General features: G+C 35.5%; 1 protein-coding gene across 4 annotated transcripts in view; it reads left to right on the top strand.

The window, feature by feature from the left end:
- The window catches only part of LOC123540978 (sodium-dependent phosphate transporter 1-A-like), a 33340-nt gene extending 15647 nt beyond the window's left edge, over positions 1-17693 (top strand). For 3 of the 4 annotated variants that reach the window (XM_045326320.2, XM_045326319.2, XM_053526676.1), the window contains exons 3-13: positions 4007-4111; positions 4511-4651; positions 5642-5727; positions 6469-6565; positions 8048-8167; positions 9007-9078; positions 11730-11849; positions 14654-14760; positions 15859-15980; positions 16708-16893; positions 17153-17693. In XM_045326320.2, the coding sequence (XP_045182255.2) occupies positions 4007-4111; positions 4511-4651; positions 5642-5727; positions 6469-6565; positions 8048-8167; positions 9007-9078; positions 11730-11849; positions 14654-14760; positions 15859-15980; positions 16708-16893; positions 17153-17402 (1406 nt within the window). In that variant the 3' untranslated portion in view covers positions 17403-17693. The remainder of the gene's footprint in view (positions 1-4006; positions 4112-4510; positions 4652-5641; positions 5728-6468; positions 6566-8047; positions 8168-9006; positions 9079-11729; positions 11850-14653; positions 14761-15858; positions 15981-16707; positions 16894-17152) is intronic. The other variant, XM_045326321.2, reaches the window with a different exon arrangement.
- Positions 17694-18759: the final 1066 nt, after the last annotated feature.

Here is an 18759-nt window from a genome sequence, read left to right as displayed (position 1 = left end):
CTGTCAGTCTGAAGTTATACAATTGGTGACGGAAAATAAAATAGATAGAAACGAAAAACAGTGTATTGAGTTATTTATCCAGATGACTTAAGGAGCGGCTACGCTACACTGTTGATTTGGCGCCGTACGACCAAGGATCGAACAAACACGGAAACGTTGTCGCGGAAACACAACAAGAAGTACTACACTACAAGAGGCAACATTGATCACCAGCAATACGATAGCAGTAAAATGGACCAAACATATTTTGGAAATCGTCCCGGGAACACAACAAGAAGTACTACAATACAAAGTCTTCTTTGATCACCAACTACGATAGCAGTATAATGGACATAACATTTTTGTTTTGGAAATCGTAGCGGAAACACAACAAGAAGTAAAACACTACAAGTATTATTTAGATCACGGGTAAATAAGATGATACTGCGATGGATCAAAAATATCTTGGGAAATTGTTTTGGACACACAACTAAATGCACGGAATCAAATCGGCTACTCAGATCGCTGGGACAAAAACAATGTATTATAATACCCAAGCAACACAGGCAACATATTCAAAGATGAGAAATGGAACAAATCCTGCACAAGGAACGTCGAGAACCAAAAGCTATTTAACTGTTATCAAAACGATTTTTTTTCTGGACGAATTTCAAAATTAAAACATATATCAATGGCAGAGAAACAACAAAATGTATAAATCTAAAAAGGTTAGTGACTGTTCAAATATTGTCTGTTAAACCAATGTGGCTATTCGGGAACAGGTAGACTTATTTATAGAAATTATAAGTTCAAAGAGAAGTAAACTGGAATATTGTTGACATGTTAAGGTTTAATTTTGATATTTTTTTTTATAAAAAATCTCAAATTTTTGTAATTCATTAAGGTATTTATATTCAAGTAACTTAAATTCAGTGTGAATAAAATAAGTATTCGGCGAGAAATTTAAAACCAAAAGAGAAAGATATACCAGGAATGATAAATTTTAAACAATTTTTATGAAGTATTTGCGTCAGTGCATAAATATCATAATATCAATTACGTTATCCGTCAACTATGTCGGGGTAATTAACAAAACAGTTTTGACTTGTATGCACCTTCAATGTTAATCAATAAAAATATGAATGAATGATGTATATTTTCGCAGAGGAGTAAATAACATAAAAGTCGTTTTCTAATTAATGTGTCGCATAAGTTTAGAGTGTGGCACATTATTCAGCAGACAGTCAGAAATGTTTATTGTCATAAAATACAAAAAGTCGTTTTCTAATTAATGTGTCGCATAAGTTTAGAGTGTGGCACATTATTCAGCAGACAGACAGAAATGTTTATTATCATAAAATACAAAAAGTCGTTTTCTAATTAATGTGTCGCATAAGTTTAGAGTGTGGCACATTATTCAGCAGACAGACGGAAATGTTTATTGTAATAAAATACAAAGTTATTGTGCAGCAAGCTAACTATTTGAAACAGCCTACTCCTAGAAACATGTAATCTTTATTATGTATGTATATATGTAGTTATCATGGGTAATGGGTATATTTCTTTTGAACATGGAGTAAGGCTAAATGTATAAAGTTGTTTTAATGTAGTCATTTATAATGTGTTTATGGTATAACATACAAGCGTAGTGGAACGCTTTACAGATCATATGGTTGAAATTACCATTTTTGACGTACGTAACGTCTCGGGAGCATACGGAATATGCTATTAATCGCATGGGAAGCGATAAGCCTTGATAAGATAAATCAGTAAGCAGTGTTAAGCCGCTTAAAAGCGTGGGTCGTTGGGAACGTAAAACACGCCCAAACGTACCGATTCCTCAATATGGGGAAAGGAGTCTGGTAATTTTGCTGACAGCCAGACTTCCGTCTCACTGATACCTCCTTTATGTAACTGAAGTAATGTTATGTTAAGGTGCTGCACAATAAGATAATAATTATAAGAAGGGGGAGTATATGTACAATCATTACTGTTAGTTATTGAATAATATAGGTACGTTACGGAAAAAAGAAGAAATTCAATGTAATAAAAGATTTAGGAGTATTATGAACAAACGGACATACTGTAAATTTAAAGAATTATTTGTTTAACTTTCATCGGAAATGGTAGAAATATTGGATGTCTAGGTGGTGTAATTTCCCGAATAGTTGTCTGAGGTTAACAGGTAAATGCTACAGCCATGACAGTCCAGTCACACAGAGGACATAGGCTGAACTAAACGTAAATTCTTTTAAAAAAGGGAGGTGCGATACATCAACGATTTGCAGAGCATTTACAGAAGTGGTTAGGACAGTAAATTTCATTTTCATTTTCTCCGATAGTATTACAGTGATTTATAGGACAATGTATAACACCATTATATTTACAATATCAGATCAGTTGAATATCCGATACTATGAAATAGTTTTTCTTTTACCTGTTGTTGATCATTTTGTTTATGTTTCGCATGTGTTGCATAAGTATTGTGTTTTAATCAATGTTTAGGGTTTCGAAGCTATATTTATGTTGGATATTAACAAACATAAGCTTATATAATTAGTAATGACAATACGACAGGTAAGACACTTTGAGGTCAAATAATTAAAATCAGTGGGTAACGTAAGTTTCAGTCAACGTCACTTGTCTTGCCAATTCGAGCAACGTACTATTATTTTATGTATTTATGTTGTTTTTTTTTGCCTTTCTGAGTTTTTTTTTTTAAATTCAAATCGTTCGGCGATTTTATCAGTTAGGATTTTAAGATTTTTCATTTACGAGTATCAAAAATTAACTTAAAATCTTTGTTTTAGGGGAGGTGTAAAGAAATGAGTACAGTTTCTTTATAAAACACTTCCTATTTACATAGGTCAATGAATATTCCTTTCAACTAAAGGATGGGACTAAGAACGGCACATAAGGTAACATTAGTAAGCAATTTAACTGGCTAAGAATTTAACTTCATTTAAAATGAACTTAAAATCTTTGTTTCCATGGGAGATGTAAAGAATTGATATAATTTCTTTTTGTTGAAAGAAAACACACTCTCCTTATATCTTTTCATAAGTTAGAAACACTTTTCTTACAAAAAGGCGAGACTAAACAGGTTAAGATCTAGGTTAATTAATAAATGCGTCACTATAGAAAAACATGTTGTTTTTCTCACGAAGTGCACATAAAATGCATCTAAAGTTATTAGTCAGGTCATATAAGTGTTATATTGCAGTAAAATGATGGACATTGGGTGTAACTTGAGTGACAATTTATATTTTACGAGAAATATTTTTATCGTTTATTACTTTCGGTTTGTACCAGAAGTCATTAATTTTGCTTATGTAAATGATGTATTTGACCAATCTGTATAAATATGGAGACAAAATGTGTATTGTCGGACTTAGCTGAAAGGGGACGCCCGCTCACACAGCAACCACGTGGTGGCTCGGTGGCGCTGTGCACAGCCCGAGAAGGACTGAAGACGGAGACAGAGAATTATGAAATGCTTAAAGGCTTATTTTGTGCTAGATGGAATTTTGTTAGCTCTGTCAGTCTGAAGTTATACAATTGGTGACAGAAAATAAAATAGATAGAAACGAAAAACAGTGTATTGAGTTATTTATCCAGATGACTTAAGGAGCGGCTACGCTACAGTTTGTTATAAGCGTATATTGAACAAATTCCTTCTAAACTGTCCTTGAACAGACAACTGACTTATATAGAAAACTGATTACACGTGTACTGAATTTCAATTTTCTTTTTCAAGTGTAATAATGAATTGTAGTTGATCTGATTAGGACCTTTCGATTAAAGGTATTAATAGTGTCCAAGTGTGAATAGCCATTGGAAGTGTATTCATTTTATGTAGGAAAAGGATGGGTTTGTTAGGAACAATTTATACATTTACGGATGTAATTGAATTGAAACTAGCACACTAAAAGTTTTTATTTCACAATTTTTATTTGTACGTCTTTCTTTACTCCGATTTTACTTGGCTACTAAAGGACAATGAAATTGGTGGCATAATCTATTTCAGGGGCAAAGGTGTCGAATACTATCCGAAAGGGGATTATTTCCCCTGAACTATATACAAATGGAACTGAGGACGTATTTATGGCGGGAAATGTGGCGGCTCTCACAGGTCTGTGGGACTTGTTTATATCTAAGGAGTTTCTCAGTCCGTTAAATAACTTCGCGATCATAAATTTTATACCCATATTGCAGAAGCCGGCGACTATATTTAATGATTTGTAGGAATTTTTCCGTGGTGGAATAATCTCTAATCATGTGAAACTTTACTGTAAAATGTCTTATATTTTGAACGATACGATAAAGAAAGATTATTTTAAATATGCATGATACCTTTTGCTGCATAAAAAGTATTATTGTTGTAGCAAGGGCAATACACAAGACAAAAAGCTATGTAAGCAACATATAATGACCTAACCATATAACTACTCTGGCATTATGAGATATAAAAATGAGTGTTGATTTAGAAGTAGATTTTAATTCGTAGCCTTTCGTACCCGGATATTTTCAGGTTCGTGCATTTGGTTGATGGTTGCAACACTTTTTGGACTTCCGGTCTCAGGGACGCACAGTATTGTGGGAGCCACTCTCGGCTTCTCCATGGTTGTAAATGGCGTCAAGGGTATAGGCTGGGTTAAACTGGCCATGATAGGTAAGACAGACAATAGAAGACGTATAGATGTTTGGTACTAAGCATATATTGTCTCCAATCAGAGTCGCACAGAATTATGGGAGTTGCTTCTGGCTGTATAGAATATAAGTAAGACAGCCGACAACACATATAGACGTATTTTACATAGCATATATTGCCTTCCTTGGTTGCAGTTTTTGAAGGTCAAACCTTATACAAGAACGAGAATTTCTAACCTTTGTTACATTTTTATTTTGTTTTGACATTCAAAATGATTGCGCAATTTAGAAAAGTGAGGTTTTCGATAGGAGGCACTGTGTAGAATCTGTTTCGTCCGTCTTGAGTTTGTTACAAACGTTTGGCGCAGGGAGGTCAAGTTAATGGACAGTTTACCCGGTATCAACTAAAATGAATCTTTCGCTTTATATTGGATAATATTAATATGGTTAGGTGAAAAAATATTTATTTACTATGGTGGCATATTTCTGCATTCATTTAAGCAGATAGTTTTCGCGAAAATTCGTACAGTTTTCGTGAAAATTTACAAACTTTTCACGAAAAGAATCTCTTGTTCTAAGTGGAAAAAATTCACGATAGTGCCAACTACTGCATACGATAACAGATACGGAATGAACAGAAATAATAAAGGGAGTTAAAAAATACGTTGATTTTGAAACCCATCTGAATGTTATAATTAAATATCTATAAGTTCAAGACACTCTTAGGGGTGGTGGTCGCGGATTGAGGTGAATATAACACACTTCATTCCGTAGAGGGGACTATTGGGTTGTCTTTATGCAGTTCAGGGCACTACTTTGACAAATTGTCTCGTTAACCAGATAAAATTTTCACGAAAACTTCCTCCTACTTTCACGAAAATTTGTTCAATTTTTCGCAAAAAGTATTGTTTTTTTTCGCGAATGTTCATAAACTTTTCATGAAAACTTTATGATTATCGTATGCAGAAATATGCCACCATAATTTACTTTTTATTTAATTCATTTTTTTCAGCCGCATCCTGGTTTATCTCCCCTTTAATGTCCGGCATTGTGTCATCGCTTCTGTTCAAATTTATCGACATACTTATACTGTCTAAGGTAATTTTGTTTCAGTCTTTATTAATTCGATATTCCTTTCACAAATACTAGTAGCACCCAAGTAATAGTTAGCGCAAATGTACACGAACACTTGTTAACCGAATGACACTGATATGGCAGGGCCATTTTGGTCAAGTGGTTCAGGTCGTTGGCTTTGAACCACTTCCCCACGCCGCTGTGGGTTCGATATCTCGCTTAGCGTGTAGAAATTTTTCATTTGAGGAAGCTATCCAGCTGGCTTGCTGGCTTACAAAGGTCAGTGGTCCTATCAAGGTACCCGCCCGTACCTTAGATTTTGCCTGAAGCGCACCTGTGATCTTCTTATGAACTACTTGTCGGTGTCACGCTAAACACAATAAAAACAAAACAAAAAAACAACAACAACAACACTGAAATTGTAGAGTCCAGTAGCAGATTGAAATTCTGTATTTTTTGAACAGTGGTTTCCTTAATTTGTTTGCAATTTCTTCAGTTGGCAGTTATATTATTGAGACTTTGGTAGCATTTGTATCTCATGAACTATTCATCAACACACAATACCGTTTTAAGGTAGTTTCGCACTGTGTATTTCTGAAACTATTTTTCTTGCATAAAATATTACTACGACTTTTGTGTTTAGTTTCGTTAAGAAAATATATAATTAAAACATTGAAAATTTCCACATGTGAATAACATTCATTTGGGCTTATTTTAGAATAAAGAAGGCTATATATTTAGCGTATCATATACATTTTCTTCCAGGAAAAACCATTGGAATATGGTCTGAGACTGTTGCCAATATTTTACGCATTCACTCTAGCTGTCAATCTATTTTCTGTGTTCTACAAGGGATCGGAATGTAAGTTATGCTTTCGCTTTGTGTATCTAATAAAATACTTAGATATTAGTGTGATGCACTATTTAACGGATCAAATGCCCTAGTGATGTTTGTGTCACTGACCGTTCTAAGGTAATGCCACCTTGTGTCATGTATATTTGTTTGCATCGTCTACATTGTCTGAATGTTTTTTTCTCTCACTTTTTTCATGCTTCTGAAGGGGCGTTTGTGTTCTTGCATTTTTCGTTGTACGAGGGGTGTTCTAAAAGTTATGATACTAACCTCATAACTTTTTTTCATAACTGATCAGAATCTTGTGTAAGATACATCAATTTGTCTGATTTTTTTATCTTTAAGATGACATCCAATGCTGAATCCATCTCTATGCTTTACAAATTGATAGAAGTGAAAACGTGAGACAGTCTTTATTTGCTGTTATACAGCTGTGAAAATCACATATGTGGCTTAATAAAAGCTGGTACTGTAGTTTTATATTTCATTAAATTCTTTTTTTAAAATTTACGTGCACTACAATTAGATTATGCTTTATCCAAATTGATAATCAGAATGTTAAAATGTGAACTTTTTTCTTTAATTTCATGACATCATCTCAAAACATTGCACTTTGAAATATGTCGTCAATTTCAAAATTGCTATATTGAAAAAGTTCCATATTGATCAAAACTAACCAAAATTAGTCGCAAACTTACAACTTATTCATTCTAATTCAAGCCAATGAAAGTAAAGTTTAATTGATTCAAAACTCAAGAGTTTATACATTTTATTACCATATGGCTCCAGGTTAATATCAACTCGAAAACGCACGGTCGCAGCTTGGTAACCACATTTTAACCTAACTTAAAAGTTAGTACTTGAAAACCAGTAGGCGCTCGTATTTTGCAAGGGACGTAAACACAATACATGTATCCAAATCAAAATTGTTCCCCAAACAATTATCGTGACACGTACGCGGAAACATTCTTTTCATGATTTCCCTGTTACTAAACTACTGCTATGTGAGAAAATGGTATGAATACAGATTGACGAATTCATATCGTGCTTTTTTTGCAGTTCCATCAAATGCCACATTAGTTTGAAAATTTCGCTTTATCATATAAGCCGTAGGTCCACCTGTTTTGATCAGAAGGCATCGATAAAGCGAAATTTACAAACTAATGTGGCATTTGATGGAACAGCAAAAAAGCACGATATGAATTCGTCAATCTGTATTCACGATGCTTGTCGCAACTTGTGTTAGTGTGTTAGTTATTTTGGTTAGGTTTAATGTATATATTATAGCGGATAGTCATCTGGTCTGACTTTAATCATATCCCTTAATGTTCACTATCTCTATAAATGTATTGTATCCTAAAGGTCCAGTTGACTCTCAGAGAGAGAGAGAGAGAGAGAGGGAGAGAGAGAAAATAAATAATATTTTGTTTTGTATATTTCTAGTGATTTATACAATTTCATACAGATAAGTCTCATATTGTATATTTCCAGTGTTGCATTTTAACAAGATTCCACTGTACGGCACGTTAATTCTGACGTTCGGCCCAGCTTTGATCGTCGCCTTGCTCGTGAAAATATTCCTGGTGCCAAGACAACGAACGAAAATCCAGAGTATGTATATGTCAAGCAATATAGCTTTAATGAATATATAGCAAAGCATAGAAAGTAAAACATATACAGATTTTTTAGTTATGTAAAATGCTAAAATTTGGTTATTTGTTAATTGACATTCCAATATCGATTACTTCTTCAGGAGAAAGTGTCTGTTAATAAAATCGAACACATATTTATAACGGAGTAAAGACACAGTAAAACAATACAATTAACTTCTAAATATATCGCAACATATTCCTATTGTAATGTCTGCAAGTGACCTACCCCATGAAAATTTGTAAATATTCCATATGTACAGTTTGTCTACAATTATAGTTTTGTCAACACTTTGAGATTCAATCTCCAGGTTATTCAGAACAACGTACATGTAGTCAGATTCATACTAAATGTACCTGCTAGGTCATATCTTGCTTGTTCAGATCGTCATAAACTTGGATTGTTAACACTTGAGGACAGATTCAAGCGGCTGAGTCTCAATCATGTCCATCATGCATGAAAGTTAACTTTGTCAGGAAAGCCGATGTTAAAAATTATTGTACAAAGAGACCTATTCAATTTTCTTTCCTTCCGTTGAATCTGTAGCAGCCACGACCTTTTACTATAATGACATTGTAACTACATTTCAATTTTACTCGGAAACTCCTTTTTCACTTTCCAGAGGAAATAAAAATCATGTTGCAGGGCCATAAGTTTTATTGACCAATAACTGGTCCAAATGTAAAGGCTCGAATATCCCGCCACATAAAAAGTACCGTATTACAGTAAAACATGACAAGATGTTCTTGTTTATTTTACTGGCCCTTCCTACATATCAGATTTGTTATTGTATAAACCAGAGCAGTGTAAAAAGTTGCTGGAGGAAGAAGATCACGTTGCAACAACAATACCAGTGACAACCATAGAAGAAGGTAAGCATATCGGGGGTTGAAAGAAAAGCTGTTGTAACTCATATCAGAATTAAATGAAAAAGATACAACAGTTTTCCATTCAGCCCCCGATATATATCTAGCTATTGCTTATTTTACATCTTTTTATGGGGAGGGGAAAGGGGTGTTTAATGTCGCACTCACGCAGATATAGGTGATAAAGTGAATTTCCGGATAGCTTTTGACGACGGTACCTCTTTGAGCATTAAGGCACGAGCGGGCACCTTGGTAGAACCGGCGAACTTCTGTTAATTAAGCCCCGATCTCACATTCCCGGTGACGGCCCCGGTTCCTCCCGGTAAACATTAGCCGGTATACCTGGATGAACCGTGACATTTTTTTGCAAAAATGTAAGTTGGATCTCATATTCCCGATGGTGTCCCGGTAAACCCCCGCTAATGAAGCAGAATCTACACTTTGACCCCGGTTTAGTCCCGGTCTGAAACCGGATATGCACGGTGACTGTCCGGCGTGAACCCGATTGATCCCGGTGTAACCCCGAGTGACCCGAGTCGTAGCCGGTAGTGTCCCGATGACCGCCGGTAGCATTCCGTCACAGTCCGGCTGTGATCCGGTGACACACCGGCGTCTGCCGGTACTTACTCGGTAGCATATAAAACAGGACGCACGTCGGATCCCAATCAGATATCTAGTAGTCACTAGAAGCGAAACATCATGCCGAAGACCAAGAAACCTGCCAGAAAATTGCCACCAGGGGGAAGCCAATTTGAAGACGACTCTACTGAGAGGCAAACATAGAGCCAAACGGACGAAGACTCTGCTGGAAGGCAAAAACCTCCCTCCCCAAATCAAGTTCATAGTTAATCGCCTTTGAATCACTCCCCACAATCTCCGAGACAAAACCAGAAGAAAAAGAAGCCAAGAACAGCACCCTTACGTCTTACAGATGAACAAGGTGTAACTGATAATACATCCGATTGAGCCTGTATCTGTTCTAGTTATTGATATACTATAGAAATTCATTTTCGGGTGTTCTTAACAAACATTCTAACTACACTGATTCAAACTAGGATTGTTTATGTTTTTATATACTATATCACCATAATTATTACTTCATGTCACCGCAGCTTCATTGTCTGTTACCGTCGTAGATCCGTGACCTCACCTTCTGCCATGGTGGTGTGACCGGAATCACCCGGCACACACCTGGTTAAACCCGGACAGTCCGTTGTGAAACAGGGTTCTACCGGACTTAACCGGAGGTTTGCCGGCATTTTCCGGATATAACTGGCAGTTAATCGGTGAATAAACCTAGGCTTACCGTAACTTTCCCTAACCTCACCGGTACAAGACGGAGCCATACCGTGCTTCGCATGCGCTATGCCGTCCCAGAACCGTAGTTCGTCGCAGCTCTACCGTGTATATAGTTATTGCCAGTGACCCCGGATTACTACGGAATATCACGGTAGACACACGGTGGATATCCGGTGTTGCCCCGGAAACTGCCGGCATTGCGCCGATATTGCACGGAATATGCCGGTTTTAGCCGTTGTTCCCGGTGATTCCCGGTTGTATTAAACATTTTAAAACAACCGGGGCCGTTTGCCTGTTTGACAAGGTTCATCAAGGATTTTCCCAGACGTTCACGGAATCGTCAAGGTTGTACGCAGATTCAACAAGGTTGAACACGGTTTATCCCGGATCACTGAACCGGGATAAACCGGGAGACCAAACCGTGACAGTGAGATCGGGGCTTAAAGCCAGCTGGATTGGCTTCCTTACATGAAAGAATTCTACATGTTTTCGAAAAAAACGGCATTGAGGAGCAGGTGATTATAAGTCAGCGCCCTTGACCATTTAGCCACAGAAGTATCCGATATGCTGTTAAATAAACAAAATGAAAAAGAAGACATTAAAATATACGTGTATTTATTTTCTATGAAATAAAAATATACAAAGCTGCTTTATCTAACGTTTATATGTATCTTTCAATTGTCTATATGGAATGATTAGGACTCATGAATATTTTATTTGTTAGTTGTCACGTTAAAAAATTCAATGATTGGACATCCAGCTGGCTTGCGAAAGGTTGGTGGTTCTATCCTGGTGCCTGTCCGTGGCTGAAATAATGCTCGGAGGGTGACCTAGGGTATTCACCATGTAAAGACAGAAAAATCACATATGAACTAATGTTGTGTCGGTTTGACGTTAAACTCAACAAAATTATAAAATGAAATAGCCGAAAAGAGTCATCACTTATACCGTGTCTACAAGATGAAGAACTAAAATTAAAACAAATACAGATGATGTTTCTTTGCAGGTCCGTACCACATACGAATGTTGTTTTGTCTATAGTGCCTTCTTTCTTCAGTTTGTCAGATTTTCTTCATATTTAATCAGTTTTAATTTTGTTAATGAAAGTGTTACTTTTAAAGTTAAGTATTTTAGCAGAATGATTTTTAACGCATCGGTGGATGTCTCTAAATCATTTTTTGGTACTTGTAACATGTGCAAAAGTTGAGTTCTGCTCAACCTAGTACTAGAGGGCATGTACTGTAGCATACATTTCTAGTAGCGTCCGTGTACAGGCAAAGTCAAACGGAGCCTGCAGCATTTTCATTTGTCGTGTTTGGCGACACGTAGAGTTTCCACTTTTTTTTGTTTTGTTATAGCTGGCAATCAAGAAATTACAACTCATTTCTTTGACAAAGATAAAAACCGCCGAGAAAACGTTAAACACATAACTGAAGGGGATGATTCAAAATTGAAAAGGTCCCTATTAGGAGTTAATGGTGAGTATATGACACCACAATATAAACAGAAACAGCTGCATGACCTTGATATTTTTAGTAACACCTGTATACTCAGTTAATTAAATACATACTGTAATTAAAGCAGTACACAGAAATAAAATTTCCAAAAAAAAAAAAAAAACACAAAAAAACCCATAAAGTCTGCGAGAGAGTGCTCCCATATCATGAACATCATGAATGTTATCTAGGAAACGGAACCAAGAAGTAGGTTTAAGATGATAATTTTCAAGGAAATCAGATTCTAATTTAACCAAAACACAGACAGAGTAATATGGATGCTTCTTTAGAATGTATTATTACATTGTAAAAGTTACTGTCCATAGATGGAATGAGAAATGAGAAAACCAACATAGCGCATTTCCGACCAGCAACAGTTTCTCTAATTGCAATAGGCTTTGAAAGTTAACAGCATGAATCCTGACAAGACTGCGGGGATGCACAGGCTGGTCTGGATTCATGCTGGTCGCAAATGCACTATGTTGGTTTTCTCATGGTGCGGTTGACTGATAAATGACATTTATGCAGAAAGTAAAGCTTTTGATTATTCGTTCAAATATTGTTTTAATGAATGTCTGGACTGAAGTTCCGGTCAAAATCAGTTTAGAAACCATTTAGTATGAGCACTTACTAGTGCGTCACCAGCGTTACCATATTCTGATACCGCATCCCGAGAAAAGCAGATTAGCTAGTGGCTAGCTTATAGAGCATGCGCTCTTCCATATATATTGAATGTCTTTAACTCGAAATGTGAAAGCCATCTTCTGTTCCGACTTATTATTATACAACCACACTCCGTTTACAAAACATCACACAAGCATAAATATATACCGCATTTTCAGAACAAATAAATTTGATTTTAACACAAAAAAACAACAACAACAAATAACAGATAAAAACAACAACATAAAGCAGCGTTGTATTGTTAAACATAGAAAGAAAATCAAACTTATTGAACCTATTTTTGAAATAATTTAGTACCTACACTTCCGTATTTATTACATAAGTTTTCTCTCATTTAGGCTATCGCTCCCCCTCCCCAACCCCCACCACACACACAAACACACACACGCACACACACTTTTGATTACTTGTGTGAAGTAGTCTTCATATACTCATTGTCTGACGTAGAAGTATATCTTGCATAGGACAATAACAAAAGTAGTATATCCCGAAATAAATACTGTCACGTTCATTTAATTTCTCCTTCCAAAAGTTTGTGTGAATATGTTATCCTGCTTTCAAAATACTTCACCCTTATCGGGGTCAAATTGCAGAGGTTCCTGTTGAAAATAAAGGCTTTTGTGTCACTTTTCAAAAACGTAGTTTAAAACCATCGTTTAAGGTATCTCCTGTTTACCGTAATAACGTGCGCGAGTTACCCAAACAAATGCAGTATGATTATTAATAAAATCTGTGAAAAGATCCATTGGAAGCATAGAATGCAACCAAGCAGAATAATAGCAGACTCGGTTTGATTGAGTCTGTTCATGAGAGGTAATGAAATTAACAACACGCAACTCTATTACACATCCATTGAATGGGCTCCATAATCCCAAAGCACCAGAAAATATAACAACACTGAATCCAAGTACGGGGAGACTTTTTACAGCCGCCACATGGCACTTAAAGATTGCTGTTGTGATTGTTAATAAAATCTGTAAAAAGATTCTTTGGAAGCAAAGAATGCAACCAAGCAGAATAATAGCAGACTAGTTTTGACTGAGTACTTTCATTAAGTCGTATTTTGCAATTTTGTTCCAAATAGGTTGATGTTTTTAGATAAGTTAGTGTTATGTTAGATAATAAGTTGACTTGACAGTATTTATGACGTTGTAGGTACTTCAGTATAATCTGAATATTATGAGCAAAAGATGCTGGATAAAGATATATTTCATGTATCAGCACTCTTTAGACGAACTTTTTTTGGTTTAGTAAAATAAAATCGGTTTACAAATGAAAACGTTTCAATATCTAATCAAAATGGCAATCAATTTATTTGGCCAGCAAGTACATGCCGTCATTACATTGATTACTTCAGTTTGTATAATGACCTTCTGAGAATTTTAATAACGGATGCAACCAAACCTAGCTTTCTCTATTTAATATTCCCTGAAGTCATTAACAATATCACCCACTTTTCTTCCAGTAATTTTGGAAGATGGATTATTTCTGATTATGAAAAAAGAACCACAGAAATAACGAACAAAATATGCAATACTAATTATGTTAGTCAAATGAATTAAGGCAAAAGTTTGACGTCTACACTAATGGTACAGTTTGTTTAATGAAATGAAAAAGTCAGGTGACATAAAAAAAGAAAGAGACTAATATATGGTGTAATGGAATTATTGAACGTGTAGTTTATGCAGTTATAGTGATACTTATCGAAAGAGAATATATATTTCAATCCACATATTTGGTTAAATTAATTCAATTCATTGTGTAGGGTTAACTTAGTTTTTTTTTTGTTTGTTAGACATATGCACGTCAACGAATGCGCTGTATTTGACTCAATGTTTCGTATAACTTAGAAACGATGTTCTAATACTAGTAACCTTTAGTCTGCTGGCCTCAAGTGATTTTGCACGGATGGTCTGCACTGTTCGCTATTCAGTCAATAAATTTTCAGTGAACACCAGTTCGAATAAAAATGGTATTGCCAAACTGAATGATGGACCAGTCCATTCTAGAAGTTTAGCAGGCTAAGGGTTAAAGATTCTCAGTAAACGACAACTGACTCTGTTAGCTCATGAATAAATGTGACGTATGTGTCTTTATCGCAGCGGAGCAAAAATCTACTTTAGACGAAAAGGTACCACTGAGTTCTGAAACCGAAACCACTGATGTTGATATTGAAATAGCTGAAGAGGGCGACACTAATGCCGAAAAGGTACACTTACCGAAACTTCTTACACTCCCAGAATTTCTTTGAAAATATCTTTTGTATCACTAACGGTACATTTTTGGATTTTTTCCATACAGTTAGAAAACGATTGTGTAATTTACATATTAAAATTTCAACAATGATGCTATGGTACTATTTTATATGTTGACTCAACCAAAGTTTGAAATGTCTCAAAATACCCATTAACGTCTGAAAGTAAGAAACGAGAGAATTTCGTTATAAGGTAAGAAAAGCATAACAAAACCAAAAAATGTTTCTTTATCCTGAAATATCCTGGGAACGGTTTCAAAGTTGGATTGATATTTGACCATAATGAAAAGTCGGTATCATCACCTCCCTATCCTTATAAATTTTATTTACTCGATATATATATATATATATATATATATATATATATATATATATATATATATATATTCAGCTTACATCTGCGGATGCCTCTTAAATTATTTTCTGATACTTGTAACATGTGTAAATGTTGAGTGCGCACAGCCAGGTGCTAGAGGGCGGGAGGATAGCTTGCATTTCCACTACCGTTTATGAACAGGCTCAGTCAAATCGAGCCTGCAACATTTTCGTTTCTTTCTTTTTATTGGGCGACCTGTGGTTTTCCACTACGTGTATTTCTTAATACTTTTTACAAGTGTGAATAGTCGTAAAATCAATGAAATATATTAAATGTCTTTACACAAATCAATATTGTTGAAATTTGAATAGGTTAACAACAAAAGTGTGAGAACTTTTATCGAGGTTATCTCCCAAATATCCAGGAAATTTAGAAGTTGGCAAAAACTAAATGTTATTATTTAATCAATTGATAATTACTGAATGGTAGACAATTCTCCGCTTATTAGCAATGATAGCATCCTGTGGTTTTTGAATGACAAATTAACTATATGGTTCAGGTGCCTCGTATGGTATATATATTTCACATTTTAAACAGCGACCATTAACTGTAAGGCTTCGTATCCTGATCCAATTACTCTACCTTTTGATATCCCATATAGTGGTGTTTTAAAGATTTTTGCGGAACCAAATGTTTTCCCAAGTATTGCTGTTAAACGTTCATTATTGTTTTTGCAGAAAGATCAAAGTATGGCTCGGGATAATGTTAAGGATAAACCAGAGACAGCCGGCTTGTTCTCGTTTCTACAAATACTCACTGCAGTGTTTGGCTCTTTTGCACACGGAGGCAATGACGTAAGGTGTGTGAACATTAAATTTATCTTTCGCACTTGAAGTAAGCAAAGCAAAACCTGATTATACTAAATCGTTTAATATACAAAAAGCAATAGGATTTAAGAAAACAATTTACCTTACTTTTTGATTATCAATGATGTTACGAAGATTGATTTGTTTTTAAACATGTTTATTCATGTGAGGTAGTAATCCAGCTGGCTTGCGAAAGGCTGGATTCTCTACCTTGTTGCCAGTCTGGGCATGAAATAATCCTCAGAAGTTCCATTGGTCATCGGAAGTTCCATTGGTCATCGGAAGTTCCGTTGGTCTTCGGATGTTCCATTGGTCCTCAGAAGTTCCACTGGTCCTCGGAAGTTCCAGTGGTCCACGGAAGTTCTACTGGTCCTCGGAAGTTCCATTGGTCCTCAGAAGTTCCAATTGTCCTCAGAAGTTTTATTTGTCATCGGAAGTTCCGTTGGTCCTCGGAAGTTTCATTGGTCCTCGGAAGTTCCATTGGGGTTTCCCACTAACAAAATATGAAACGCCACAATATGACCTTAAATTGTTCCGAAGGGAGTTAAAACCCAACAAACCGTATTAAAGTAACCATTTTCAACTTAAAAGCTCGATTAAATACTAGTATCATTCTTGTTTAGTATAGTGCAAAATATTTGACAGTTTATGTCGTTTGACTGTTACACACACAGTAGCAGTTATCGATCTTGAAACATACTTTATTTGGTGATATTGCAGTAACGCCGTTGGTCCTTTGGTTGCTTTGTGGGTTACAGCAACTACAGGAAGCGCTGCACAAAAGGTACCAGTACCAATCTGGGTTCTTGTTTATGGTGGTGTCGGTATTTCATTCGGATTGTGGATCTTGGGCCGACGAGTTATGAAGACCATGGGAGAGGATCTCACTAAAATTACACCGTCAAGGTATGATAACAAAATCATAAAAAGAACAAACAGTCGTAAAAATAATGAAAACGTGATTTGACCAGTAAATTACCTTATTTCTGTATATTTTAGTGTCATTTCGTTTTTCATTTTTGCATGCTTGCAAAGATTGTAGGAGTACATGGATATTCTTATAAATTTGTATCACTTTTAAATTACTTTAAGTACGAATTAATTTTCAATCGATATTATATATATATATATGCCTTTTGATGTCATTCTATGTTGTCGTCTGCAGCGGCTTTTGTATTGAAGTTGGGAGCGCACTCACTGTCATTGTCGCGTCCAGTATCGGAATCCCGATCAGTACGACGCACTGTAAAGTTGGATCAGTCGTCTGTGTAGGAAGAGTAAGGTCACGTGAATCTGTCGACTGGAGACTCTTCAGGAATATCATTCTGGCTTGGTGCGTAACGCTTCCGGTTTCAGGCGGATTGAGTGCACTGGCTATGCTGGGTTATAGAGCAATTTTAAACGCTCTGAGATGAACAAAAGTGAAAGAAAATAAGAAAGAAAAGGTGTAGTGTGGGATAAATTTGAAAGAAAAGAAATCCAAGATAAATTGTATTGGTAGTGACAATACTGCGTTCGTGGAAAAAAACGAGCTGATTAAAGAAAATGTCGAGCCTGCTTTACAAAAATGAAAAACATGTATCGTGTGATATGTGACTTAGAAAAATGAAATTAATCTTTGATGTGTGCATCTTAATTGGCATCCCTTTTATATCGCATTTTTTATTTGTATGCTTTATTTACTAATGTTAAATATCTTATCTAAGTTAATGTGTTACTTTTAAATAGATTCAACAGGTCTCACATATCCCATCACCACAATGCCTACATATTTGTTGCAGCTAAATGTTATATATTTTTTATATCCTATGGATGTTTGATAAATGTTACTAAAGTATCGCAGCGCAATGCTAAAATGAAACACGGAAACGCGTAGACCGGATACATTTTAATTTAATTATTTAGATGAGGAACTTTTTGAGACTTGTCGGACTGACATATCCCTAACTACTCTTTTTATATGTCAGCTTTTTATTTGATATGCAATTGCAGACTTGAGACATAATTATGATAAGAAATTATAGATACTACTTTAATTTATAATTATATACAGAAGCAAAACGAAAAGCAAGATGAGAAATGGTTTTCCAAGTCCTTCGAATGACCAAATTGTTTGCTTTACCACTTAACTATTTCTTCTTATTTTGTGAAAATTATGTTTATATTGATAAATGCATTTTAGAAATAATTGTTGAACAACTCGTGTCTTAGGTATGTATTTAAAAACTTGTTTCACGAAGCCTACTTAGTTAAAAGTATAGTGTTTCACAAACATTATTTTATGTAAATTCGTTTCAACTATTTGACTATTCTTAGAATCTGAGCCAAGTACAACACCTTTTTAAAAGCATGCAAGTTATATCCTCTGAAATAAATGTGTTTTAAAAGTTCAGACCTAGGAGAGAATGTAGGATAACCTTAAGTACTTTGTGTTAAAACAGGCCACATGATCAGTCTCAATTTGCATTCATGCATTTACCTGTCAATAGCAGATAACAAATCGCCCTAAGTATTTGCATATTTTCCAAAACTAAGGTAAAATATCAATCCTTAACAGTATGACATATTTTAGGCTCATATGGCTATTTTTGCCTGCTTTTTAAGGTGGAGGAATACCCAAGGTGCCTCTCTGTGCATTGTTTCAAACATGAGCCGCAGCTTGGTAAAGATGCCGCTTCGTCACATGAAGAAATGCACACCCCAAACGAGGTTTTGAATCTGCATTAATGAAGAGCACGGCACGTTATACGAAGTCAGCGGCCTTAACCACTT

Source organism: Mercenaria mercenaria, chromosome 16 (assembly GCF_021730395.1).
Source record: "Mercenaria mercenaria strain notata chromosome 16, MADL_Memer_1, whole genome shotgun sequence".
Taxonomy (NCBI): domain Eukaryota; kingdom Metazoa; phylum Mollusca; class Bivalvia; order Venerida; family Veneridae; genus Mercenaria; species Mercenaria mercenaria.
The sequence above is the reverse complement of the archived record's forward strand: the minus strand, read 5'-3'. Positions and strand labels throughout refer to the sequence as shown.